General features: G+C 37.0%; 1 protein-coding gene across 2 annotated transcripts in view; it reads left to right on the top strand.

Annotated features, from left to right (window-relative positions):
• The window catches only part of CHRM3 (cholinergic receptor muscarinic 3), a 265164-nt gene that overhangs the window by 114503 nt on the left and 123360 nt on the right, over positions 1-27301 (top strand). Inside the window, exon 3 of one of the 2 annotated variants that reach the window (XM_084261901.1) lies at positions 24980-25090. In XM_084261901.1, the coding sequence (XP_084118027.1) occupies positions 24980-25090 (111 nt within the window). Of the gene's footprint in view, positions 1-24978; positions 25091-27301 lie in introns of those variants that run through there. The other variant, XM_084261902.1, reaches the window with a different exon arrangement.

The raw sequence follows: 27301 nt of genomic DNA on the forward strand, positions 1-27301 counted from the left end.
TCACAAGTCTTAGAAAGAAATAAAGAAGACTTAGAAAGTAAATCTGCTGTCTTGCCAAAAGGAAACCCTGTTTCAGCTGAACTGAAGTGGATAGCGATCTTTTCTCATTGTTCCTCAAGTAGCTTTCAGTGGGCGAGTTTATACAAATATAAACAATATTCATATAGCTGCATCGCAGCAGCAAGGATTTAGACTCTGCAGCTCGGCAGAGTTAAAAGCAAATATTAAATGTCACACGCTCTATTACTGTAACTCTCTAATGTGGCTGTGTATATAGATACCTTGTTTATGTTTTCCATAACCTGAGAATAATTGTAGGAGGAAGGTGGCTGTCAGAGATGAGCTGTGTCCTTTTGGTGACTGTTGGCCTGCTGGGAGTTTTAGTTTAGTTCCAGAGTGCACCTTTGGAGCAGATCTCCCAATCTGCAGTTTTGTTCGTGTTGCAAAGCCATCTTGGCACATGCAAAATAGACACTTGTCCTGAAACTAAACTGGAAGAAAAATACAGTTTAGAAGCCAAAATTGTGAGGAAAGAATTTTGGAGATTCTGTGTATTTCATGTGCTTTAATTCCCTGTAACCTCTTTCTCTAAATGCTTCATTTGTGACTTTGAATCTCTCCACTGAGTGAGCAAGCAGAAAACTTTTATTTCAACCTGAAGTTAGTCCAAAATCAAATGCATGTGAAATACAGAGATTAAAAGAAGCCCACACTACAAGAAGAAGAATCTGTACCCCCAAAGCCCTCCCCCCCCAAAAAAAAAAATCACAAAGCCCAACAACCCAAAACAAAACAAATGTTAGTATTAATCTAGGTTTATTTACATGTTGCCTTTTTTTTTTAATGCTCTATAATACATTGTTCCATGCTAATGTAGCAGAATTAGCTTTTCTGTGTTTCCAACCCTTCTACCTTTTGTTGAATGACTTTCAGAATTTATTTTGGTATAAAAAAAAATGAGCTGTTATGTAATTTTGTGATTTTTTTTGATTGATGGTTTCATTTCATGTTAATGTTAAGAATGGCCCGTTATGGAGCCTTTCATTGTAGAAATATTCTGAAGCTATTTTTAAAAATCTGTATGATTCCCTGTCTCTTCCCTCCTGCCCCCAGTCTTCAGGGTGGTGTTAAGAAACAAAAAATTATGAGACACTTTGAAATCTTAAATGTTCTCTTATTCCCTTTATCCATTGTTGTTAGTTTGACATTTTGGATTTCTGCCATCTGAGAACCAATTATGGGAGCAATTTTTTCAAGCCTTGTTGTAAGAGAAATAAAAATTGTAATCAGTATTGAAGCATCTATATCTATTTGGAGACAACAAAACCTCTTATCTAAGTTTTGATATATGCAGGATTAAAGACTATAAAACCTCTTATCAGAGTTTTGATATAATATATGTAGGATTAGAAATATTTGTTTCAATGCTTTTGTGGCCTTTTTCTCAGCATTTGCTCAAGATGTGTTCTGGATGCTACTCCGTGCTCTGGGTTTATTTTCAGGCTACAGATTTAAAATGCAAAAAAGGTAAATCCTGCAATGTTAAATGTATTAAGTGAAAATAAGAGAACCTGACAAGGCAGATGGAATTCATAAATTCACTTGCTTCTATCATCTAAGTTTTGTTTTATTTGGGAAAAAAAGGGCCATGTATTTGGAAAAGAGAGTAGTCAAAATGCTTAAAGGAAGGATCTATGTTGGAAGCTATGGTGAGTTTTTTTTTTTCTATGTCTATTAAGAAGGGAACTGAGTAAGCAGAATAGAGAATAAGGAGCATTAAATCACTAAAAGGAGCTTTTTACTTTTCTGATTTTTGGTTTGAATAGTGTGCATCTCATCCCTGAGAACTGACTGGAACAGGTATCTGTGTAGAACATTGTCTCAGGTGCATCTTGTTGACATTACAGACCAAATACAACATTCTCTGTCTGTTTTTTTTTTGTAGAATGACTGTAAACAGGGGCAGACAGAATATAGGTGCTTCTGCTTATCAGTTTTGACCTTTCCAAAATTTTAAGGCTGATGAAATTTCACAAAAAGTACTCGTGTGAACTAATTAGTTGACATTTATGTGAACTAAAGGTGACATTTAGATATGACATGCTCAAATGATGATATTACCAAAAAAGCCCTAATTTAGGTTGAAAATCTGTTAGTATTTTCATTTGTGTCTCTATAGGCAGTGTGGGAAGATCTTGAAATAGGTTCCTGTCTTCGTTATGTTGAAATATATATATATATATATTTATTCAGTGGGCTTCCTTTGAATTTGCACTGGTCTGACATTAGCCAGAGTGAATTTCAGCCTCAAAAAGATCCCAGGCGGGACTCCAAACTCTTCCTTTTGAACTCCTGAGTAAATGCCCTGACTTCTCTGAAGTTGATACAAATATATATTGTCTTTTGGCCTTCCGAGGGAAGAATTATATTATATGAGTATTAACATGTCAGATCTAGATGTGAAGCACAAGTATACAATATGCCCTGCAGAGCCTTTCATGTTAATTCATTGTAGTCAGCAGTGGGTGTGACAGTGAGGTGTTACTAATGTAGAGAGATTAAAAGGTAAAGTGTACGAACTCGCCGCATGATTCATTTGCTCTGGCGTGGCAGCAGCGGCAGTGGGCACTGGTCTTATCTGCTGGTTCTTGCTCAGCTCCCTCCTTACCCCTCTGGCTCGCTGCAGGAGCTTCTGCAGGCTTTGCTCAGAGTTGGACTGAACACGGAACATGGGTTAGCTAAATTTCATTGGAGTTTTATTGGCTGGTAGTAATAAAAGTGAAGCTAGTGACAATGGGAGAAAAGAGGAAGCTGCAAAGTCAAGTCAGTCATGCCATAAGGGAAGATAGCCTGTGATTCTCAAACAGATTAATCTGTTTCAGAAAAGCAGTGCTGATATTGAAGATGACAGGTGGTGACATCTGATTTATGCCATAACTTTTATGGTATCTTTACATCCTCTGTGTATATATAAAAAGTGGTACAACATATATGAATTCTCTGCTTCGGTTCATCTAAAGTTCAGGCAGACAGAAAGAGCTGGCATTTCAAAGAAATACTTCAGTCCAGAGGTCCACCAAGAGTACAGCACATATCCTATCAAAGGGGTAACCCCACATAAAATATTTTGTGTTTCTCAAGTAATTTCAAATATATAATTGACTCTTACAGCTGTTTCCAAAACTTGCAGCTCTTCTTATCTTGTTGCTCCTTTTGTGCAACCAAAGCAGAGACAGTTCAGGGCTACTTGATCGAGTGCCTCCTTTAGGAATTTAGGGAAGGACATAAACAGCAAATCAACATCAAGGTGAAGAATGCTGGTTTTGAGTCCTATTTGCTCTTAGAGCTTCAGGTTTAGCTCTAACAAAAAGAAAAACTGATTCTGGGGGGCATTTTGGATGACAGTCATTTTTGGATAACTCTCCATTGCTGAGTTTTGACTTAGTTTGGAGTGTCCTCATTGTTAATAGGAATTTGCACATTGTCAGAGATATGTAACCTTGCAGTGTAATTACACATGACGAAATGCTATACAAGCATTAGAAGCTTGAAATATAACCACAGCTACATGGACAGTTAGAGATAAGTGTGAAGAATAGAGTTAGTAAATTCGTTAACTCTACAAAAATGTTGAAATAATGAGGTGTTTTCAAACTAAGCCTTCCATTTCTGTTATATATGAGATTTCCAATTGTCTGCCTGCTTTTAAGGAATTATTTTCTGTCACTTCTTGGATCAGGCAGTCTGTCCCCACATCCTCCTGCCGGCAAATAGCAACTCAAAACTGTTGAATGTGGTTTTAGTTTTTTGGGGTTGGTGGGGTTTTTTTAGTATTTAGAATTTGACTACTGTTATCCACTGTTGGCACAGTCAACATATAAACAGTCAAGATTGAAATTTGGGGGTGGGGGCAATGCTTTAGCTACACGCCAAATCTTTATCTAATTGAAATGATAAATGGCACAACTTAAATTTCAGTAACATAGCTGCTGTCAAAGATTTTTTATGAAGTGTAGCTAACACAAAAATCTTTAATGGACTAGGATTTCTGTTGTTCATCAGAAATTTCTCTAACAAAAGGCTCAGAGGATTTTGCTAGGATGTAGTAATGTGACTAATTATTGTTCTCTGTTTAATACTGAAGCCACTCTCAATTATTTTTTTTTGTTTATTTTGACTTTACATTAAGGTTGTGTAGTTCTGCCAAGGCAGAAGTTGCCACCAACTCAGAATGCCTAGATTTCAATTTAGTTGAAGTGCAAAATAACTGTTAATAAATGGCTTTTGGATTTGAGGAATTTAGCAAATGGTTTTTAATGATCCATGCTAATTTACTGAGTTTGCAACTTAATATGTTTCATTTCGCAGAACCCAAAAGATTATAGTAAAGCTAATTAGAACCATGTTAGATTTTCATATATACCCTTTTTTAATGCACTGAAGATGGGAAGGTATAGTTTACTCATTATAAAAAATAGCTTTGATCTGACTTCCTTCTTACTAACACATTATAATCAAGTATATGATTGTGTCTTATGTCCATAATATATATTTCACAGTTTTAGCAAAAATGGGTTAACATAAAAATTGAATACAACAATAATCAGTGAATCATTGAACCTTAATAGGTTTTTATATAAATAAACTTTAATAGTAGAGGAACTTATTGCACTCTATTTTTCATAACTGTTTAAAGGTATTTAAAAAATGTATTTAGAACGCATTCTATTTCTTCAGGAATGTATACTATAAAATATGTTATTCTGAGGGTAATACTGCATTATTTAATACTTATATCTAGTACAATTTGATAGATTCAAATGTCCTGGCAACTGTGCTACTTGTGAAAATATTACACAAGCCACGGGCTTGATGCTCTTAAAAAGCTTAATCCAGTGTCATACATGAGATTTGTTGGAACATGGAGGGGACATACGTAAGTACTTTCCATCCTTATGCTCAGAAGCAGCCAGGAACCAATTCAGCTCTTAGACCAAACCTCTGACTTGCTCTGATTTATTTTGGCTGATGTAATAGTTATTCTAGTTGCAAGTCCAAAAGTACAATATGAGTAGAAATGTCCCAGACAACTGTTAAAGAAAGTTGGGGGATTTCTATTTAGAAGGAGGGAATGGGTTATAGTACATTATTATGGCTATAGCAAGTAACTTTTGTACCTTTATTCTTTTTAAAATGATGAAGCATAAGCAAAGAAAATGACGGTGCAATTTGAGGTGATATAAAGATTTTAATGTACTTTTGGATTTGATTCTCATCATTCCTGTAATATTTTTCCACTTGCAAGTGATGCATGCAGTCCAATCTCAAGGCAGTAAAAGGTTTTAAAACAATCTATCATAAGTCTTGGCATCCATAATACATGCAGCATAATTCTGCTAGATTAATTTAAAATAGAGGAGGTGGGGTTTTGTCCCCTCTTGGCTATCAAGCTAACTATGTGAATGAAACTCAAAGAAAAGTCTTCCAAAAATCTTATCAAAATGGCTATTTCTTTACTTGGTGCATGTGTACATGGCATTCAAGGTTTGAATTGGCTATTACATGTCAACAGGGTCAAGATGGATATTTAGTGTCAGCTAAAGGTTACTTAAGTGTTCAACCAAAGACAATAAAAAACAGATTCCCTAGTCATTTTAGACATAGTCTGGGTAGATTTTCAGAATTAATGTCCTTGATGTCTTTGTAAATTTGAAAGTGGCATTCTTGAACACAGTGCTTCACAATATAGTTCAGAAAATCTTTTGCCTTGTGGCAAAGGAAAAGTTGGTTTACATTAGATTCATCCAGAAATCATGGTATGCAAATTATTTTCCCAATTATAAAACTTATCCATCATGCTACTCATGGAAATTCTCCTGGTGAAGCCCACATAAGATAAGGTGTTTAGTAATCCCAGTGCAATATCTCTATATTTGATTAACATGGCACTCACTTCCCACTGATGTTAATTCTAACTCAACCCAGGATTTAAGAGTTTTAATTGGATACTCTTCTGTATTTAATCATGAACAATAATTAGGCAATTGCTACCTATCTCCTAGCCATTTCCATTTTCTGTGGATGTGATGGTTCTGTAGTGTCATTATGAGTTATTAACAGTAGTTAATAACTGTACCAACAGGTAATGGTGCTTCCATAGTAAACAGGGATAGATCTTCTGAAGAAGCAGGTTCTACATTGTTTCCTAATTGTGCCATTGCAGTTTCTGCAGAGATAGATGGTGAACTTTAAAACTCTGAATAATTCATTTGTCTCCAGTAACTTCATGTGAAGGCAAAGATACTCTGCGGCCTCAGCAGCACCAGCAGCTTCAAAGGAGAATTAATCTTGGGTTTCACAATGCAGATATCCAGCTATGCTTAAGTCTGGTATTTTCTGCCTGTCACATGTTCCCATGTTACTGCAAAACTGTTTGTGCAGCTATGTGGTGAAGCAGATTGGAAAACTGATTAATCTTTTTATTCCTGAGAAAGGTGGAAAAAAGGAAGAAGGGAGATTACAAATAGATTTTCTAATGTTTTATATCATAAACCACAGTTTAAATCTTTCTGTATGTGTCCAGAGAGTTTGCTTTCTGGTGATAGACTCCATGTGACCGAGGCAAAATATGATTTAAAGCGTCATTCAGTAGCATTTTTCAGTCAGCTCTGGAATAGGGTACATGAAGTTAAGTACTGGTTAAATGCTACAAGTACATTTCTCCTGATACAAAAATGTAACCATCACATGGTGAATAACTTTACTGCTGCCATTTAATATGAAACTGCTGTTAACCCAAACTGACAGAAAACTGGCATCAGACGTGGAACAGTGCCAGCAAAACTGGAAGTGAGTGATGCCATTCAAAGCTTTGTAGTGCTCATAAAAATGTTGCTACCTTAGGAACTGGCAATTATCACTTTCTTTTATAAAGGAGGAAAAAGAGGGGGGAAAAAAGATATTTAATAGAGATGCCTGCAACTTCAGTATCTCAGGCTGTGCCCTACCAGTTAGCCTGGAAATATGGGTATAATCAGCAGCAAGAGAGACAAAATTCTTTATTTCATTTAATGTTGTCAACCCGCATGGTAGAAACTCCCTATCACCTTTATCCTTCTGTACATCATGGTAAATCAGAACAGTATAGCCAGCATGTAGAAGTGCCTACAAACACACAGAAGTGAAAGCAGAAGGTTAAACATGTTAGTTTAAGACCGTTCTAGTCTAGAAATGAGCATCACACAATTTGTCTCGTTGGTTGCTTGGCAAAAGTCAACATCAAACACATAGCTCTGAGAGTGCCAAGTAAAAGTGCTGCATGAAATGTAAAAGAGAAAAATAATAACTTTCATTGGAGTAAAGGCTGGGTGCTAGGGCAAGCTGTCTCGCTGCCGTGTATTTCTCAGGTTCATTTCAATACTTGCATAATCCCACTGGTATTTGCCTATTGATCCCACTGCAAAAAGCAAGTTACGATCATACCTTTTCCCTGCAAAGTCAATTGATACTCTTATTCTGGGAAAAATGGAGAAGCTGCTAATTGTAGTCATGTTCTCCATTCTGGAGATCTGCAAGGAGAGACAAAATGGTGCACTTTGCCAGAATCTGTAACAGAGCAGGCATTTCACAGTTTGAATGTTGATTTTCTTCTGGAACTAGCGTTGGAGATAAATGTGAAGGACAAGCATTTGGGCACAGTTTTTTGCCTTGCTACTTTCCCGAGATGTGGTTGGAGAGAGTTTTGTTTAGTTTTGTTTGCTTTTTGGTTTGTTTTTTTTTTTCTTTTTTACAAGAGATTTAATTGCATGTAGTAGAAGAAAATGCACGAGAATGAGAGTATTGACACTAATCTAATTCAGGTGCTAGAAAGTCTTTGGGAGGGACATTGTTAGCAAAGTTATTCTGGCCTAACTCTGTTGATGAGTTTTATTTTGTAGCAGTGTGCTGCATTTAAGATACCTGAAGCATTCATCATCTTAACAGACCATCAGATCAGAGCACCTAAATCTTTCTCAAAATATGAAGAGAAAAAGGATGAAGGTAGTTGATTCTTCTCTAGATGTTCTTCTATTTGATAGTAACCAAAACCTAGTAATCTTTCCGATGGTGTCCAGCCATCTAGGTCTAATTTGGATCTCTCTGCAAAAGCAATCCTAAATTACATGAACAACTATATGGCTTTGATCTTAATCCATGTAAAGAAAAAAAAAATCTTGTATTTTTGATTTCCAGAAGTGCTGCCAATCAAAAGGTTGGCAAGAGCTGGAAAGAACTGCATAGCCATAGCATTCTCCAGTTTTGTGTATGGTTCATTCCTTAACTTCCTTGTGGTTGTTAGCAGTTACTCAAGGTGTTACCTTTTTGTCCATGTTAGTACTGTTCCTACTACAGCAGGCATGCTCTTCAAGAAGGAATGCAAGATGCTCTTCTTAATTTCTATCCTCTATCTAGAAGCAGATCCTTCCACCTCTCTAGGCAAGTCAGGCTTCAAACAGTTTCCTTTCACTGATGGTTTTCTTTCTGTGAGCTCATTAAAATGTGTTAGCTTAAGTTTCCAAATTGCCCAGCTCTAATCAGAATTATGATTAGAAGGAGGGAAAGGGTATGAAAATGAGGCAGAGACTATGGAGTCTGAAGGATCCTAGGGGCACTTACAAAAAAAAAAGTTACAATTCAAGAAAAACTTAAGTTAAAACATTAAAAGTGTGTTTACAGGAGTGGAAGGGAAAGTAAGGCAAAAAGGGAATGAAGGATGAAAGAAAACACATAATTCATTATTTCATTTGTATAACTATATTATGACCTAGTTTCTTTTTTAAAATATAGCGTGAAATTTGATATAGTTGGGTTCAGACTGCTGCTTGCTTTTCTTTTCAAAGTATTCTTTGAATATTATACCCCGCTTAATTTTGGGAGGAAATTGAGAGTATTGATGCTACTTCACCTTACGACAGGAGGCTAGTCATAGGTTTGATGTGAGATCCACATGGGATGGATCAAGTGTGCTACACAATGCAATCAGAGGGAAAATCCAAGCCACAGCACTACGCCAGCTATTAGAAAGAAAATTAACTCTCACACCCCCAAAGCCAGGACATTCAGAAAAGGTTCATATAGCTTGTACTACTGCAATGAAACACCTATAGAATCTGGTGGGTGGAGGTTCATTTGAGAGTAAAAGCAGGGGTTTATCATAGATTACAATGTCTGTAGAAGTTACCCAGGTTTTGTGTTGACTCTTGTAAAAAAAAAAGAGGGTTTTTTTTTCCCTTTCCTCCTGTTTATATTGCTACTTGACCACTTTACCTTTTTAAAAATGACTATCCTTTTCCATCTACTTAAAGTGTTATATAACATCTTATCCTACTACAGAGGGGGTGGGGGAATAAAAATATCCAAGAAACAAACCCACAAAACTCCCACTCAAAATTCTATTAAAAAAAAAAAGAAACCTGTCATCAAGTAAACTCTTCTGCATTTTAAGCTGTCATAACTCGAGTCTTGCTCGTAACAGTATCCTTTCATCTTATCTTCTGAGAGCTGGAGTAAGATTTGATAAATATGTAGAGGTAGTCTTTAAGCTGCCAGGGTTTAATGATTATCCCAGGGATTCTTGGAACAGGAGCGATTCCAAAGAAATTGTCATCCTTTATAGGAAAATATTTTGTAAATCATTGTGTATGCTACTTTTTATTAGATTAAGCATATAATCAGTAAACTTTTTGAGCCCCAAAACATTGATTGCTTTGAAGTCACAATTCAAAGGGAAAGTTATCTGATTGTTTTCGAGATGAGGAGTAAAATTTTGATGGGAATGCTGGTTCAAGGAGAGTGCATGGGTTATAGGCTGTCTCTTCCTTTGAGCTATGTGTATATCACTGGGAACTTGTACCAAGACATATTACTCAAGGCAGTCTGCTCTGTCTGCTGCTTTTTTTTTTTTTTTTTTTTAAAAAAAAAAACAAACCCTGCTTGTCTCAGTTTCTCCATTCATTTCTAGTAGTTTTTGAGGCAGTGACCTTCCCTTTCCTTTGGTCTGGATCTGCTAGAATGAATACATAGATACCATGTAAGAGCAGCTAACTGAAGATGCTTCTGCTCTGGTGGTGCTCCCAGGACAGATAATGCACTGTGCTTGGTTTCTCTGTGATTACTGTCTCTTACTTGATGATATTCAGGGCAGTTACTGAGATAAGAGAAGCAGAACAGCTATTACAGCATGAACAGTGTTAAGATCCAGTTTTCCGTGAATGAGACTACAGAACAAATTCCTATAGATGTTTAGTTGTGTTTAATTTGTCCAGGTTTGAAACTCATTTGGCAGTATATAGAAAAGGTATGCATTTCCACACAGCATAGACAGTAATTTACTCATTACTCTATGTGATATTTGCTTATTCTACACTTTGCTTTCTGTAGTAGATGTTCCTGTCAGGAACATAAATGAGTTACATAGTCAATGAATTTAAAGTAAATTTATGCAAACTTCATATTTTGAAACTACAAGCTGTAGAATTCAGAAGCAGTTCCCTAGAAATACATACTTTTATTAGTTTTCAACAAATCTATAAAGCATGCAAAAAAGCGGAACAGCATATAGTTTAAGAAGTGTCACACATTTATAGATGTATTTCACACTTTTATGGATATTATTTCTGATAGTTGAACAAAATCTTGTAATAAATTTTTAAAACATGTTGTTAATCTGTCCATTTCACTATTCATTTATTACCTCCTTGTAAACCAGGTAGGGGATCTTGTGACCTGTGTGGATAACTATCTCTAGGCTCTAGTGAAATAAAAAGCCCCCAACCTGTTAATTCTGTAAAATAAGCCACAAGATTAACACAATGGATAAATAAATTACCCTTATCACATTTACCATCCCAGCTATTCATAATGTCCCAGAATTCTGCTGCGTCAACAAGCAAGTTATGTTTACATTACTACAAAAATACGCAACTAATTGGCAAGATTTAAATAAATAAAAAACCCAAACAAATCTGTATTTTCCTTGCCTAAATATGTTTAGGTTTTGTTAGCAAACATACTGTCCATCATTGGTTTTTTTTCTGTTAATATTCATCTCTTACTTCAAACACTCTTGTAAATCATTTGATCAGGATACAACTCTGCAGGGATTGCCAGCTATTCTGTCACATCAGATGTTCCTCCATCTTTTCTCCCTCTTGGATGGCAATCACAGGACGCAAATGGCAAGTTCATGTGAGATATTTTGTAACATCTGGTTCTTGGTGGGCTAGACGTGCTGGAAGAACTTCTGAGCTACTCTCATAATGAAGTGACTTCTTGCTTCTTAAACGCAGGGTCCCCTCTAGTGCCATGCTGCAGAGTCCAAAGATGCAAATAATTATACAACTGGAAGCTGCAAATATGTGGAGTAAATTGAAATGCTGCATAGCTGCAACATCTGTGGATAGTTGGGTAGTCTTTTGAGATGGCTGCTGGGTTTCACATCAGCGCATGAAATGCCAAAACACCTGAGTTGTAGTAAATAATTTCACAAATTTTGGGAGTAACAGGGCTCAGTAGAGGCAAAGGGAACAGAAGTTTTTGTTTTCCAATTAAAAATTACAATATATAATTTGGTCAGTGTGACTTTTGTCTGTATACTAGTTTTTCCTCATTCTGGTGAGTATTTATAGGATGGTAGTTCTGTATCATGAATAGATTACTAGGGGATCTTCATAGCCCAGTGGGCATTCAGGCATCTCAAAGGAGAATGCTTACCTATAACTCAGCTGCATTTTTTTATGGTATGGAATTTCAAGTAAATGTGTTGCTTAAGATTCAAGAGTGTAAAATATGTATCAGTTTAGTATATTACCGATACAAAGTGTGGCATTGTATCAGTTAAATTCAATTGTTGTCAGCTATCCACACAAGTGGTTAAATATTCCTTACATAAACAGGAAAGAAAAAACATTCTTCAGCATCATTTGAGGCGGTATAACAACGTACCACCTCAACGAGTGCAATGAGTTTAAATTTCTTTTCTGTTTTGTTTTATTTTGCTTTATTACGTATCTATATCTATATTTTACTCTTGATGTTATATTTGGTAAAAACTTTTTGGACCATTTTACCTTTTAACTAATATTCTTAGAGGCATGGATTTCCCAAGTAGCTGATCTTCTGATCCTGTGGCTTGAAAATTAAGGTTAGTAGGTATACTTAATTTAGACATAAGAAACTTTAGTGGTTCCCTGGCAGAGGAAAAATTTAATTTCCTTTTAGTGAATGAGCTACAGCTCAATGTAGTTTTCTGATATGACTTGTAATGCAATGATCTGGAATGTGCCACCACAGAGTGTGCACCCATCTTGCCATCTTACCAATTCTTGTAAGAGAATTCAGCAAGCTAGTTTCTGAAACAATGAGCTAAAGGCAGATTGGAGACTATATAACTTACAGTGCACTATAAGTTAGGGGAAAAATTGTCTCTATATTTAAGAAATGTGAGGAAAGAGAAATAAAGGTATAGCTGGAAATTTCTCTGTGCAACTTTGTTTTGGAGCATCTGTGTGGTTCCTCTGTTACTCTGGGACAAATCCTGGTGTAAAACTTGCAGGTCTATGTGAGGAGCTCGGGGAAACTGCTGTGCCTTACAAACTGGTTAGCACTAAGGCTTGCCAGGTCCTTGGTGCAGCAGAATTATTTCAGCAAAGCCTGAAAATTCTTTCCAACAATACAATGCAAATTCAGGATCACCCAAACACTCTGCTCCTGGCAGTATTTGTTTTGGGTGAGCTGGAGTGTTTTTCTTCCCGTAAAAGCTTTAGTGTCTAAGAGTCAGTAAGTATAAATGCTATGCATAGATTTCTTGCAAAATTGTATCAACATCATCTTTTATGAAACTGTGATCTTGACTCTTCATCTTGAGCAAGGTACATTCATAAGTGGAGAAGAGTGACTTCCTTCTTTGTACCTCTTCCTTCCGAAGTGACTTTTGGGTTCAGTAATTGGGTTGGAGCAGCTTTAATTAATAATAGCAATTACAGTCAGGCAAGGATATGAGCAATAATCTCTCACTCTGTACGTTGATGATGAACTGTTTTTCTTGTGAATTTAAGGGGTTTTAATAATCTTGTGAGAAGAAACTAGGGTAAAGCCCAGCACTGTTAAAAGGACCAGAAATAAACTGTGAAAGATACTTCTTCAGAGTGGGGTTTCTCCCCTTCCCCCAGGCAAGATACATCTTCATTAAAGTATAAAATCTTAGAGAAGACACTGTGTCTAAAGCAAACAGCCACAGACTGGTTGCACATTGATTTACTGGAGAGGGTATAATGAGTTTAATAAGTCATTGGAATACTAGGCAGTTGTGATACAATAGGCTTCTTTTACTACAAAGCAATCGTCAAAGTCATATCCATTATAAAATTCTATTTTCTGCACCAGAGCAAATCTTGTCCTCCACTAACATCGCTTTGAAATGCATCTCATTTAAATTTACAAGCACACAACCAACAGGCACTCTCTCTGCCTGAAATAAGATGATTCCACCTGGTTGAAGGCTTACCCCACCTGGGAACTTGCATTGCTGGACCATTACTCTTACCCATCATATGTTCCCTGACTCTACTTTTAAGCTTTTTTACATCCTGAAATGCTTTTCAACATTTTTACATCTAATGCATATATAACGGGGTTTTTAGGCATCAGCATGCTTTTTGTAATTTCACACTGGCTTTTTGAATTTACAGGCTTATTAAAATGTTCCCAGTTGTTTCTTTTTGTTTGCTGGGCTGAGATACAGCTACTTTTATGCAGTCTAACCATATAAATAGTGGGGCCTTGAAAGTTCACTTGTTTGAAGTTACGTGGTAGGGAAAGAAATTTTGTAGATGAAATTTATTTATCTCCTGCAAGGTAGAAAGGCTGTCCTTGAAAATGACTAGCTATTAAAGTATAACCACCCTGTTGTTTGAACTGATATTCCCATTAAATTAGCTCCCTGTAAGAAAACTGTACTACCCAAGGGAATAGATGACATCAGAAGTAGTTTCATCAGCGCTTTCTTTGCCAAGCTTTCTTCTAGGATAGGACCAATATTGAGCAATTAGGAATGCTTGGTTCTCTTTTTACCTTGTTTTTGCTTCATGAGGGCTGGCACTGGATTTCTTTCATTGATTTAATGTAGATCAAGATCATGACCCAATTCCTAAACTGGAAAAACGCACATACAGACAATTTATTTTTTTAAATAGATGAGTAACTGTAGGAACAGGATACCATTCTGAGCTGAAGCAGCTCATGTTCCTGTCTGTAGGCAAGATATTTACTTGGCTGGAAGCATTGCTTAAAAAAAAACCAAAAAAAGGACACAAAGTACTGCCTTAATACCTGTTGGAGTTGAGCTCTCCTGTACCACAGGACAGAGGAGGGGAAGATGCCTGCAGGACGATGAAGACTCCTACGCTGAAAGAAAGATGGTGTAAATGACACTGAATAGGTGGTATTGTAGCTTTGTGCTCTCCATGGAGGAGGATGGAATGAGGAGGGAATTTAGAGTAGATGTGTAGATTAACACCTTGCTTTCCACTCTGTTTCAGGGCTCAGTTCAACAACTCGCTGTCCTTGGTAGAGTTCATGGCAAAGCCAAAGCTTAGCTATGAACCATGAAACCAATTGATTTCTCCATTGCCATATGTTTACAAAAGCTGGGACTGTTACAACAGAAAATCATAACATGTTAACTCTTCCCATATATGACATCAAACTTGCTTTCTCATTATACATTCTTAATGCTTAGATTTCTGCTCAGAAATGTTGTCAACTAAGTAACAGCCAAACAAATTGCGTCAAAATATAGGAATTACTGAGTAAGCTGTGTTGCTTTGGCAGACTCAGTAAAGCTTTAGAGGTTTAGTTTAGCAATCAATGGATTTCAGACCATTTTTAGAGGGATGGTATTTGCTGTTTTCAAAAATCTTCAGATCTTGACTGTATCACTGCTTTGTAAGAATGAAAAGGCCAGATGTTTTTTCATACTCTTGACATAGTTTTGGTGGAATTCAACTTGCCTGAAGTTATCTGTCTGTATGTTGAATGTTTAGTGTGAACTAGCCATTGGGCTTTTTTCTAAGATCACGGAAAGAGGCTGCTGCAAGGAGTGATTCATATCAGACTAAAAGAAATAGTTAAATTCTGAGTTATCAACAGGCCTCTTCAAGGCATTTCCTACATCTCTGGGAAATTGAGCCATAGGGATATTGATGAAGGGAAAGATGCAATGCTTTTTAGAATCAGTGCAGTTATTTTCATAACACTGGAGCATAGCCTGAAGTCAGTTAATTCAGAAGTTTCCCATACTGGCCCATTTTACTGCAAGAAAAAATAAAACAGCATAGTAAGTTTTGCTGGGTATTCTGCATTGGCATTTCATTATACTAATGCAAGACTGCTATCTGAGCTCAGCCTTTTGGGGTTTTAGCTGGCTTTGACATTACTTCTGTTACTGAATGTAGAAAAAATGCTGAGCTTTCTCTCTCATTTTCTGTAATGTCAGCAAGATACCTAATTTCCGTTATTTCATTGTTAGCTTGTAATAACTCAAGACCTTGCTTGACTCATGAACCCCATGAAGATGATCACAGAATTTATGTCTGTAAAATCTAAGTAGTTTAAAATCTTATCCCAATGAGAGCCCCTGGTTGGGCTGATTGTATGCTAATGTTTTGTTGCCTTCCAGAGGCAGCAACTGTCATAAGGCAATGTTGCTGAAGATCTTAATTGTCTCAATATGTCTTGGTGTGCTTTAATGCCTCTAAATTAATTATGCAATTTAATACTGTTATTAAGTCTTGAATTGCATTACTTCAGCAGAAACATAAAGCTAATGTGATTGTGTGCCACAGGAATGGAAGCACCTCTGTTTTTAAGGATTATCTAACATTGTAATTATTCAGCAAATGTCTAGTTCAGAAGGTTCACAAAACATTTTGCTCATATGCTCTTGGGGGGCACTGAAGACGTTCCATGTAACTTATGACTTACAATAAAAGGTCAAAAGACACAATTACAAGATGTCTCAGAGAATATAAGAAATGAAGGCCATTGCCAATAGCTTAAGTAGCAGTAGAAGCAGAAAATGCACTGAATAAAAGTATATTTGTAGGGAATACACTGTATCCTATATTGCAAAGAAAGGCAATAATAAGAAAATCAAACCCAAAGGTACCTGCCAGTTTAACCTGGTGACTTTTCTTCTTTTCTTCAAATATGTTTATTGACTCCACTGGTTTCGGCTGTGCTAGAGTTAATTTTCTTCCTAGCAGCTGGTGTAGTGCTATGTTTTGGATTTAGGATGAGAATAATGTGGATAACACACGGATGGTTTAGTTCTTGCCAAGCAGTCGAGAACTTTTCAGATTCTCATACTGCCCTGCCAAAGAAAAGGTGGGGAGTGCCCAAGAAGCTGGGACTTCAAACTGGCCAAAGGGATGTTCCGTACCATATGATGGCATGTTCATTATATAACTGGGGGGCTTGGCCAGAAAGTGGCTCAACTTGGGAGCTACTTGGGCATCAGCTCCAGATCGTGAGCAACTGTTACATGCATCAATTGTTTTGTATCATTATCATCATCATCATCCTTTCTGGCCTAGTAAACTGACTTTCAACCCACAAGTTTTCTTTTTGTTTTTTTTTACATTTTTTTTCTCCATCTCTCTCCCACTCTGGGTTGGGGGCAGTGAGTGCATGGCTGCTTGCCAGGTTAAATCATGACATTGGCTTAAAGAGTGTTTGGGCTTTTTTCTTGACAGAATCTTACCTAGGAATCATGCTAGGCAGCATTGGTTCCTATAACTTCGAGATTGGTCTGGTTAACCTTTCATTGAAGAGGAAAATGGGCTTTCGGTATACTTCTGCCTCCATCTATAAAGGGAAAGAAAACAGATATGAACCTTCTCCCCAATTTGAGGCATCTTATTTTTCTTGTATATTTAAAAATCTAAGTCACCTCCACTCATATCATCTATCAAAACCCCATCATTTTCTCTGCTACCCAAAGCATAGCTGTGAAAACTGTATGTACAGGAAAAACAGAATCATTATGCTTTAGGGCACATCACTTCTACTGTGAACGTATAGAAATAATATTGCTGCTCCTTGACTTAAATTGAAATAGAGAAGGAAATATGTACGTGTAAAAAACATGGTTATGCCAGCTAGAAAATGTGACTGTGGTTGCGCTCAGTTCTCAAGGGAAGTAGGTGCTTTTACATTTTGTCTAGATGACAGCCACTTCCATTACTATAATAACCTGTAAAATCACGAAATAGGAAAGCAGCACTGCAACACAGCAACGATTATAGTGAATCAGCCAGAAGTGCCTGTTCTTATGCCTCTGCCTGTGGAAGTCAAAGTCTATATACAGAGGTTCTGGTCTCCACCAGCTCTCTGTCCTGGTAGGGTGTAGGTCATTCTGTTCCTTTCATAGATACATCTCAGCCTGTGGTGGTTTTACTATGATTGGTTCTTTTCCAAGCTGTAAGGATTTAAAAATACTCCTTAATTTTAAAGGGAGGAGGGGAAAAAAAACCCAAAGTTATTTCTTTTCTTCAGCTCTGCACATAGATTTAGTGAAACATCTTGGATGAAGAGGTTTAATTCCAGTAGATGCAATTACAGCTGTTGTTGTGTCTGTAACTCTTAGGTGTGGAAGGAGCTGAACATTTAGTTATTTCACCACCTTTTTCTCTTTGCCCAGAGACATAGTTTTACATGCTTGAATATAAAAACTGTGTTGCAGACATTGTCTGGGTTCCCATAAGGGGTTGTTTAAGGTTTGCATATACATACTGATAAACTTACTTTTGATGCAGCAGAGTGGATTTTGGTAGGGGAGTGTGGGAGATTATTTTACCTTTTGCCAACAGTTTATTGCTTCTCTGTGTTTATAAAAATCTTCATTAATCCCATCATTTCTCATCAGAATTTTCATGAAGACAACTGTTGGGTAATTTTATGTATACTTGATAGAAAATGGAATTTAGAAAGAAATTTGTGATTACTGAGATTTTCCTCTATTGCCTAGCAGGCATAGTTAGGAAAGACCAAATTATGGGATTTTTCCTACCTGGGTACTCCAGTGAAGAGGCAGCACGTTTGCATTAACAGACATACCATCCCTTTTCAGGAAAGTCCATCTGCTTCCAACTGATAAAGCAGCCTATTACTGTGCATCCAACTGCCTCATATGGTAATTTAAAACTTTACTTATGCTTTCCCACTCTCTCAGATTTAACACCCCAGACACGTATCTTGTGTATATCACACCAAAATATTTCCTTAAATGTTGAAATTTCTAATCTCTTGTGAGATTTTAAAAGATTTTTTTTCTGTTTAGAGTAATCAATGACACTGAAAAGCACAGGAGGAGGAAACATCTTTTTCAATTGCAATGATAGGTGGAGAAAGTGCTGCCAGTAAGGTGGTCATGAATATCTTAAAAGTTTTGAGTATCTGTGAGTAATGGAACTTCTTGGAAGAAACAAAGTAGTATGTTTGCTCAGGACATCTTTTTCAGATAAAGTGGTCTTCCATGAGAAGACGTATATGCATTCTTCCATGCACACATACATATATGTGTGTGTGTATGTGGAGCCTAATCTCACTCAAAATGACTGCATGGATCAGAGCATTTATAGACTAAACAGTGGATGAAAGGGATTTTTGAAAACAGTTATTACAGATACCAATTTACAATCACGAGAAATAAACACTCAGGATAGGATTCGTTGACCCATATTTAGATGTGCTGTGTAATGCATTGAGGACATTAGCTGCTCTTGAGGCTTCCTTTCATCCTACAACTAAAATACATCAGATTTGTCTAACAGCAGTGTTTCCTGTGTTTACTGTGCAGAATCTGTACAGCTCAAGGTTAGATGCCTATAACTGTTAAAATACCTTAAGTTAAGTGGGACTGCTTCCTAAATAATCAATGGTGATAACTGTCTACCAAATAGTCAGATTTCTGGTTTGGTCTATTTAGCAATGAGCATCTTGTTGTGTTGCCTAAAATTGTATATGATATTTAACAAACTTTGCCTTAAAATAAAAATCTAGAATCTCCGCTTTTAAGAAAACAACTAAGTCAGACATCAGTAAGTGCCCAAAGGAATCAAAATCTAAAAGAGATTCTAATCACTTCTCAAATTTTAATAAGCTATCATGATTAAATGTCAGATACATAGAAAATATAAGTATTAATGAGGACTGAAATGGAAATACTGTCCTTAAAATTGTTTTTTCCTGTTATTTTCCTGTTTCCTAACTGCTTGTGCTACTGATTATGTTCAGAGTAGCGCACTTCTGAAATGCTTTGTTCATGAACTGAACTGAGTTTAATGCTTCTAAGCTGAGCAGATCTTACTGTATATTTCCAAAATAGCCAGTCAGGATTGCCACTAAAATCCTGAAGTCACTGCTCATCAGTGAAGCAAATGTGATACGTCTAGACTTGAACAACTTTTGAGCTATGACACTACCAAATCAAAATCATACCTGAAATGTCTGGGTTTTCCCCCTACCCCCTCCCCATACTTCTCAGAACTTCAAACAAAAACAAGCCTTCTAACATATTTATTCAGCAGCTGAAACAGATTTGGCTGTGTTAGTACTCTGTATTGACAGCTCTTCATTCAGAATGTTGTCTAAAGTCAGGACGCTAATCAGGTTTTATTTCAGTTAAAATTGTTCTTTTCAGTCAAACTTTTCAGAAAAGTTGAGCAAATTGAATTAACTGTTGTGTGACATTAAATTTGTCTTTTTATTTTGGCCTCATGGAACTTATGCTACAACCTCAGCAATGCAGAAGATGATTCAGTTCAGTGGGGACTTAGTTGCCATTTGCACAATATAGGAAGAATTTATCTTTAAGTAGTGTTTAGAACACACGCAGGACATCAGTTTATCTTGCAAGTCAAAGTTGGTAGAATGAGCCTGTGCCTCCTCTTTCCACCAGAGTTGTAGGATATTCTAGAACTGTTCTTTCTCAATGTACCCTATTGAAGAAGTTCAATATGAAATGCAGTGTAAACATGTTTAGTGGACTAGGGTTAGAGAGAAGATGATCTCATCATTTTGGATTTCATGCGAAGGGACTACTGGTAGCCAGCGACTGCAAAGAGTTATCTGAGCACATGAAGCAATTCATCACTTTAGAGACCACTCCTGTGACAAACATGGAGCTAAAATTAACCTTGTGCTTCTTTTAAAGTCAATTTGTCAGGTCATTGAAGGCTGAAGATGTCAGAAATACAATTTTTTTTGACAAATAATGAATAATTCTGAAAATATCTCTCTAGTACAATGCCAGAAAATTGTAAACAATTTTCTTTCAATTTTGATCTCTAAAAAATTTGGTTTATTTTTTTAATGCAGTTTTTACTCCCCTATAAATTCTTCTGAATTCATGACCTATGTTTACTTGATAGATTGATACTGCCCATTTTTGAGAGCTATAATTAGAAGGCTGTACAAGTTGGCAGCTTGCACTTGGAAACTGGCTTGATTCCTTTTGTCAACAGTACAAGAAAAATCTCTTTTTATAAATGGACTCTTTCCTTAAGCTGAAAAAAAAAAGCCTGCAAGAATGTGCAAATAAATAAAAAAACCCACAAAAATATATGTTCCCTGCAAGAAATTCTGTCTTGGACGAGGTATAACACATTTTCCTCTCGTGTCAGTGCAGAGCCGCTTTTCAAGTGTATAAACATTGCAGTTGCAATAACTTACCATCCAGCTTTGATATTGTCTTGGTCTAGAATGATTCTGACCTCTTTCTAATAAGATCCAGCAAAAGAAGGGACAGGGAGACACACCCCTTTCAGCCTGTAGACTTTTTTTTTATACCTGAAGCTAGAGAATCAAAATATTTTCTGCTCTTTAAAGCCTATTGGAAATAGAAGCTAACTTTTTTCTGATTTTGTAAAGTCATCTGGATTATATCCGTAAAACTAAAGTGCCTTTTATTATTGTAAGTACACCTGCAGGCACTTTTGAGGGTGATAAACGTGGTGCGTTGCATTGTTGATTTATTTTTAACAGATTATTTAATCAAGAAAATACAAATATGTAACTAGGTGTCTCCAACTTTTGAGACTGTTTTCATCCTCACAAAAAGAAAAATTGCCCAAAGTTCATTTAAAAAAAATTTAAAAATCCGTTGAATCACCTTTATCTATTGATAAACAGTGAAACACCTGCCTTATTATGTATGAAGCTTTACCAGTCTGTGAAATTTATTTCTGACAGTGAGAACCTAATTTGTGATACACTTTTCTGTAAACACAGGGACTCAATTTGTCAGTGCAGAGTCAATGCATGCAGATTTATCTTATAAACAAAGCCAAAATGACTGTATCTAGAATTTTGCTCTCCACAGTTTTCTTATTTAAAGGCATTTCTGACACACTAGTGTTAAGAGTTTATAAAAAATAAGTGAGTGGGTAAAGACTGCACACAGGCGCACTTCTTGTTTTAAATAGGGATTTTCATGAATATAGAAAGGAGTCATTCAAGTCATAAAATATATTCTTCAGTTCTGTACCTGAAACACAGACTGCCCGTCTGTCCACACAGCACCATCTTTTAGGCATCGTAACCGTGGATTTGTAATACCACAAATCTCAGCCTGCTCTCCTCCACAGTGTGCCCACAAGGAACTCAAGTTCCTTGTTCATGCTGCCTCCCAAATTGTCTCCAAACTAAACTCCCACTAGGAACAATCTCACAGTTTAAAAGCACAGATTGAGTGCCAATGCCTAGAAACACCTCGCAAATTAGATTTCCTAGCACAGACAGAGCGATTGCGTTTGGAGATGACTGGTGTTAGCTTAAATAGGTTCAGAAATCTTATTGATAACTGGTGTGGGGTTTTGTTTAGTTTTGGAATTTATCTTTTTTTTTTAAATCAAGTCTTCCAGAATGAATAAAGGGCGACTATTTAACTATATCAGCACAGAAGAATAATTCAAACCATTGTTTCCCGGGTGTAAAATGTAAAATCAACCAGGTTTCCATCTTCCATGGTTTTCTCTATCTCCAGTATTAGTAATCACGTTTTATGAAGTTTATTATAGATCCACTTTCACGTTAACTATAAGTATCTACCTTCAAATACTTTATGTCAAATAACAGCCTTTCTCCCTTTTTAAAAAGAGTTAAATTGAACCAAGGAGGAAATATATTATGTGGATAAAACTTTGACATGGTTGCGTCAAACGGACCTTGACGTCCTGCACAAGCTGAATTATCAACTCGTTTTGATAGCTTTTAACATAAGGTAGAGTTTATTAGCTTTGTAGCTGAATATACAAACAGTTTATTTGAGGAATCTTAGTTTATTGTAAATTAGGCCAATGAATTCCAAAGCTCTGAGTCACAACCTATGTTGTTAGAGGAGTAAAACTGGATTCCTGAGAGTAATGGCATAAAATTAAGATATAATAGAAAATTACTGTGGAAAAAAGCTTTATTGAGAATAGCTTGAAAATTTAATTCAATAATTAATTAGCTTTTTGTCAACTAAAAACATAATAACTTCCTAAGACAGAAATTATTAAGCATTACTAAAATTCCAGTTTTAATTGCCAGGAACTATAATTCCTCAATAAAAGGAGGCTCAACTAACTGAAAAGAGGCTTCCCTTTTCAATTGTTTAAGTCTTAAAAGTGTAGAAGTGACTTAAAACAGGCTTTTATCATGAAGCAGATGTTTTAAAATTATTTTTTTGCATTGATAGTGTGAATGAAAAATGCTTTTAATCCTTTATACTTTCTGTATCCAAATCATTGCCAACTTTTTATACCGGTTTAAGTGGCTTTAAGTGTAATTTTCGTCGTTTTTTCATAAGTGATGGTACATAAGAGTTCCATGAAGGACCTTTAGGGACCACAGTTAAACATTAATTGGTATAGTGTGTAAATTGTAATTTTAATTGAGTGAATTACTAAGGTGTGGACTCATTGCTGCATCACCAGAGTGAAATACTGAAACCAGATCTGCTGTTTGGAAAAGTCTGGGACCATCATCCTTCCTGAGATGAAAGACAGAGCTCTCCCACCAAAGGCTCCATGAGTCCTTACAGAGCTTTGCATCACTTTACAGAGTGAAAGCGTCTTCCAGGCGGGAGGCAGTTAAATGATGCTTATGAGCTCCCTGCTCACTCCTTGCCCCTTTCTGAGTGTTTTGCTTTCTGTGCCCACTGACCTTCAGTGTAGATGCGTTTCCTTGTGCTGCACTTCTTGTGCATTGTCTGTCTGGGGGCAGTGGCAGGAACGATGTGTTTGAGTACCTGCGGTAACAGCTCTGCAAAGAAATGCCTTGGAAAAGAAATGCTTCTGGAAGTGGGTTGAGTGATTGTCTCTCATCTAAACGTTGATCTGGGCTGAAAGGGTATCAAAGCCTGCTCTTACAAGAGGGTTTGCCACACTGCTGTGTCCAGACACCTTCCAGGTAAGAACTGCACGGCATTATTTGTAAGGCAAACAATGCACATTCCTTCTTTCCTGGACGCATTTCATCTGATCTGCTTCCATTCAGCTCATTCTTGCAAATCCAGCCCCTCCTGTCTTCACTTGGTGGTTCAGATTCACTTCCACTCTTAACACATTGTGCTGCTTGGCTGTGCAGGTTCAGCAGAGGGAATGGCACTCTTTCGGGAGAGTGTTTTACCAGAGAAGGGAGAGACCTTTGTGATTAATGGTATATCAGAGCTGTGTTTGGAGTGCTGCATTGGCATGCAGCAGTGTCCATGGGTGGTAAATGTGGGGTTTTTTTCCATTCTGAAAATGAGCTGGAATGTAGTCTCTGTCTTGTTTCTTAATAATCTCAGCCTTGGTGGTGGTTTGGGTTTGGTTTGGGTTTTTTTTTCCTGAGAAAGTGAGCATTCAGCATAGACAGGTTGTTCTCTCTCTGGTCTACTGCCTCCTTTTTAGAACACCTTGGTATGCTGGCAAAGGCTGAGACACTGAGTGAACGCGTGGAGCATCTGTTGTTTCAGTATCAGTCTTCTCTGCTTGTAATTCAAATCGTTCCTGAAGCCTCAGGCTGCCTGGCATCCAATAAATGGGACAATAGTGGCACATGGATTCACTTGATGCCAATTGTGTATAATGAAATGGACGGGGTAGTCGATGGCTAATCCTCCCATGCTTTCGACTTCAGGAATGTACAACTTTTGCAGATGTTTTAATTATTGTTATTTTTGCTTCATTTGTAGTTTATGTCAAATTCTAAAAGTAACAGTCTATTAAATTTAGCTGAAAAATCTAATGTATGGAATACATTAGGGGGGTTATTTTTCTAGATTTTTATATTTTTACATGAAAATTAACATTCCAAAACAGGTTTCTAAGTTGTTTAGCTTAAGAGACTGCATAATTTGGGGAAGAAAAAGAGAGCCCAGTACTTGGTTCTGCCCCTGTATCAACATGCTCCTGTGATCTGGGCAGGCTCAGCATCCCATCTCTCTCTGTTCCTGGAGATGCCAATTTCCAGGCATAAGCCAGCCAAGTTCCCTTGCTGACTCAGCTGCATACCTCTGTGTGCTGTCTTGGAGAAATTGTTATCCTCACTCCAGTTTGGTCCCTGGGTTTGAAAAATCCCTGAAAACACTGCCATCATACATAGCCATTTGAGGGGGAGGTGGGAGCAGCCCAAAGGCTCATCAGTGCCACCTTATTACCACTGTTCCAGATCTGTGGGATACATGCATGCTTGAGTTGTTCTATTTCAGCTAGGTTTTTAAGAAGAAAAAAAAACCCAAAAAACAAACATTAAAAATACTCAGAAAAGCATTATTCAGCAATAGAAAGTATTAAATTATTAACAGGTTTTGTTTCCTCTTGGTCCAAAGGAAGCCTTTTGGCTTATATGTCTGTGTCTCCCCCCTGTGTCCATAATCTTTTAATTATTCCTCTTCTGTTTTTTGTTTTTTTCACAGTCTACATGCTGATGCACTACCAGTTTTATTTCCAAAGGAGGAGTTCACAGAACTAACTACACAGTGCCTGATCCAACTTGCCGCTTTGATGTTCCTCACTGGACCATGTAGGTAAAATTGAAAGAAATGGATGTGTTCACGTTATATCTTTCCAGCTATTCAACATATCCAGAAACAGTTGATTTTTGGCAACAGTGCTCACTTTACAAAATCAGTGTCTTTTGGAATTTATGGGCTACAAAATCATTTGTTACGGCCCTCTACTTTTCTGATGTGTTTTATCATCAACAGACACACAATAGTAGACTGTCATATGTCACAATGTGTTTGTTCTCCTTGCCATATCTCTTTTAGGTGGTTGTGAGTGCTAATACTGTGATGCCTGTCATTTCTGTAGGTGTACCTGAGCTAACTTTAATAGCAGCTGCATTGGTGCAAATTTCAGGTCAGGCACAAAACCCAACAGAGAAATTGAATAGACTCTCCGGCAGTTGGCAAACCTTGAGCCTCTTGTTACTACAGCTGCACAGCTAGCAGAGTAAGAGCTAGCCAGGGCAAGAGCTGAACTGAACAGGTTTACATGAATGAACATCTTTGCTTGTCTTAAGAAGAGTAGAGCAGTGTCACGGTACTGGCAGTCAGGAGAAAGATGCCATTGGGTTATTCCTCTTGATCATCTGGATCTTCTGCACAAACCTTCAAGTTTTCTGTATGTTTCAGACCAAAAAAAAAAAAAAGCAGCTGATATTCCACCTCCAGGATTTCCCTGCAGAATAATTCAGATTTCCCTGCAGAATAATTATTGTAGAGGTGAGGATCCAGCAAGTTAAGTTTAATTTCTTGAAAAGTGTGGTTTCCGTTCTGGTTTTGATAAGCTTGTTTGGTTTAGTTTCAACAAGTCATTTCCCTCTGCGAGAGTAAACCTAGGCAAAGAACCGAATTGTTCTGATTAAATTGCCAGCATTCATTATCACTTGACTGCTTTCTGCCTTGTATGTTACGCTGTTTTATGTCTCGCTTGCAGTGGCGTTAAAAATAATTTACATGAATTGCTAGGCTGCAGCATTTATGTCTAAGTTACACTTGGTGTTTCTTTTACATTCCTTACACATTTTTGTAAAACTCCCACCTTGGTTTGCAATTTGAATTTTGTGGAAATGAGCCGTAAACATGGATATGGAGCAGTGGTTTGGGTGGCTTGTATTTACACATGCTGGTACACTCTCCTTCCACAGAAAACAGATCCCCTCACGTATTTGCTTTGGGGACTGTAGCACTGACAGTTCATTGTCATTGTTTCTGGAGTGTCTTGAGATTTCAGCCGCTCAGTTCTGTCTGGAGAAAGCTTCTGAGTCATCTCAGGAAAGTGTTTTCATAGCATATTGGCTGAATCTTTATGGCTTTGAGACTAACAACATGTGTCTCAGATGAATCCTGAAATGATGCCTACCCCTGCTTTCACATCCTGAAATAAAGACGTGGTATCTCGTACTCTCTTACATAGTTGGCCATATTTGCTTACAACTGGTTTTGCCTTTCACTGAGATGGTTTTTTTTAGGTATTTTGTATAAGGTGAAAGATTGTGGGATTGTGTTTATTTGGTTTGGGGGTTTTTTTGCAGATGACAGATTTTCTGGTTTAGCAATCAAATTTAATTTCTAACAATTCATAAGTGAGTTGCTAGCTCTAGATTGGAGAAGAGATTCATCTTCTCTGCCACGAGTATCCAGAATCTTCCTCAGCTGTAACTGGTGGGCAGGAAAGCAATCCCAAAAGACATTTATTATGCTGGAGACAATATTAAGTGTTAGGAGAATGCCTATTCTATAGGTACCAATGGCACAACTGTTCTACGACAGGACATTTTTTCATTAGTGACAGAATTCAGAGTACTTCAAAGGAAATAAAAGGAAAGTAATAAAGAAAACACCTGAATTCATATAATTAACTACTGCAAATTTTGTTACAGTCCACATCTCTCTCCCTGTATACATATGTACTGTTTGTCACTTAGACACTGATGTGACAGTGGGCAGAAAATAAAGGGTTAAAACATCAAGCCATGTAATTCAGCTGCAAGAAATAAAGCAACAAAGTTTTCAGAAAGGCAGAAAATATTTTTTCCCTGGTACTAGATTAACAAAAGCAAAGTCCTTCATACAAATAAATTGAGTGGATTGCTTTAGTTACACTGTACTGTCATGCCATCCCATGTCTTTATAGATATAATGGTTTATATCTATAAAGAAATAATAAAAAATAAAATAATGTGCTTTACTACCCACAAATGTGCAGTGCATTAACCAGAATTTGTCAATTCC

The sequence above is a fragment of the Gallinula chloropus genome (genome assembly GCF_964237585.1).
Source record: "Gallinula chloropus genome assembly, chromosome: 3".
Taxonomy (NCBI): domain Eukaryota; kingdom Metazoa; phylum Chordata; class Aves; order Gruiformes; family Rallidae; genus Gallinula; species Gallinula chloropus.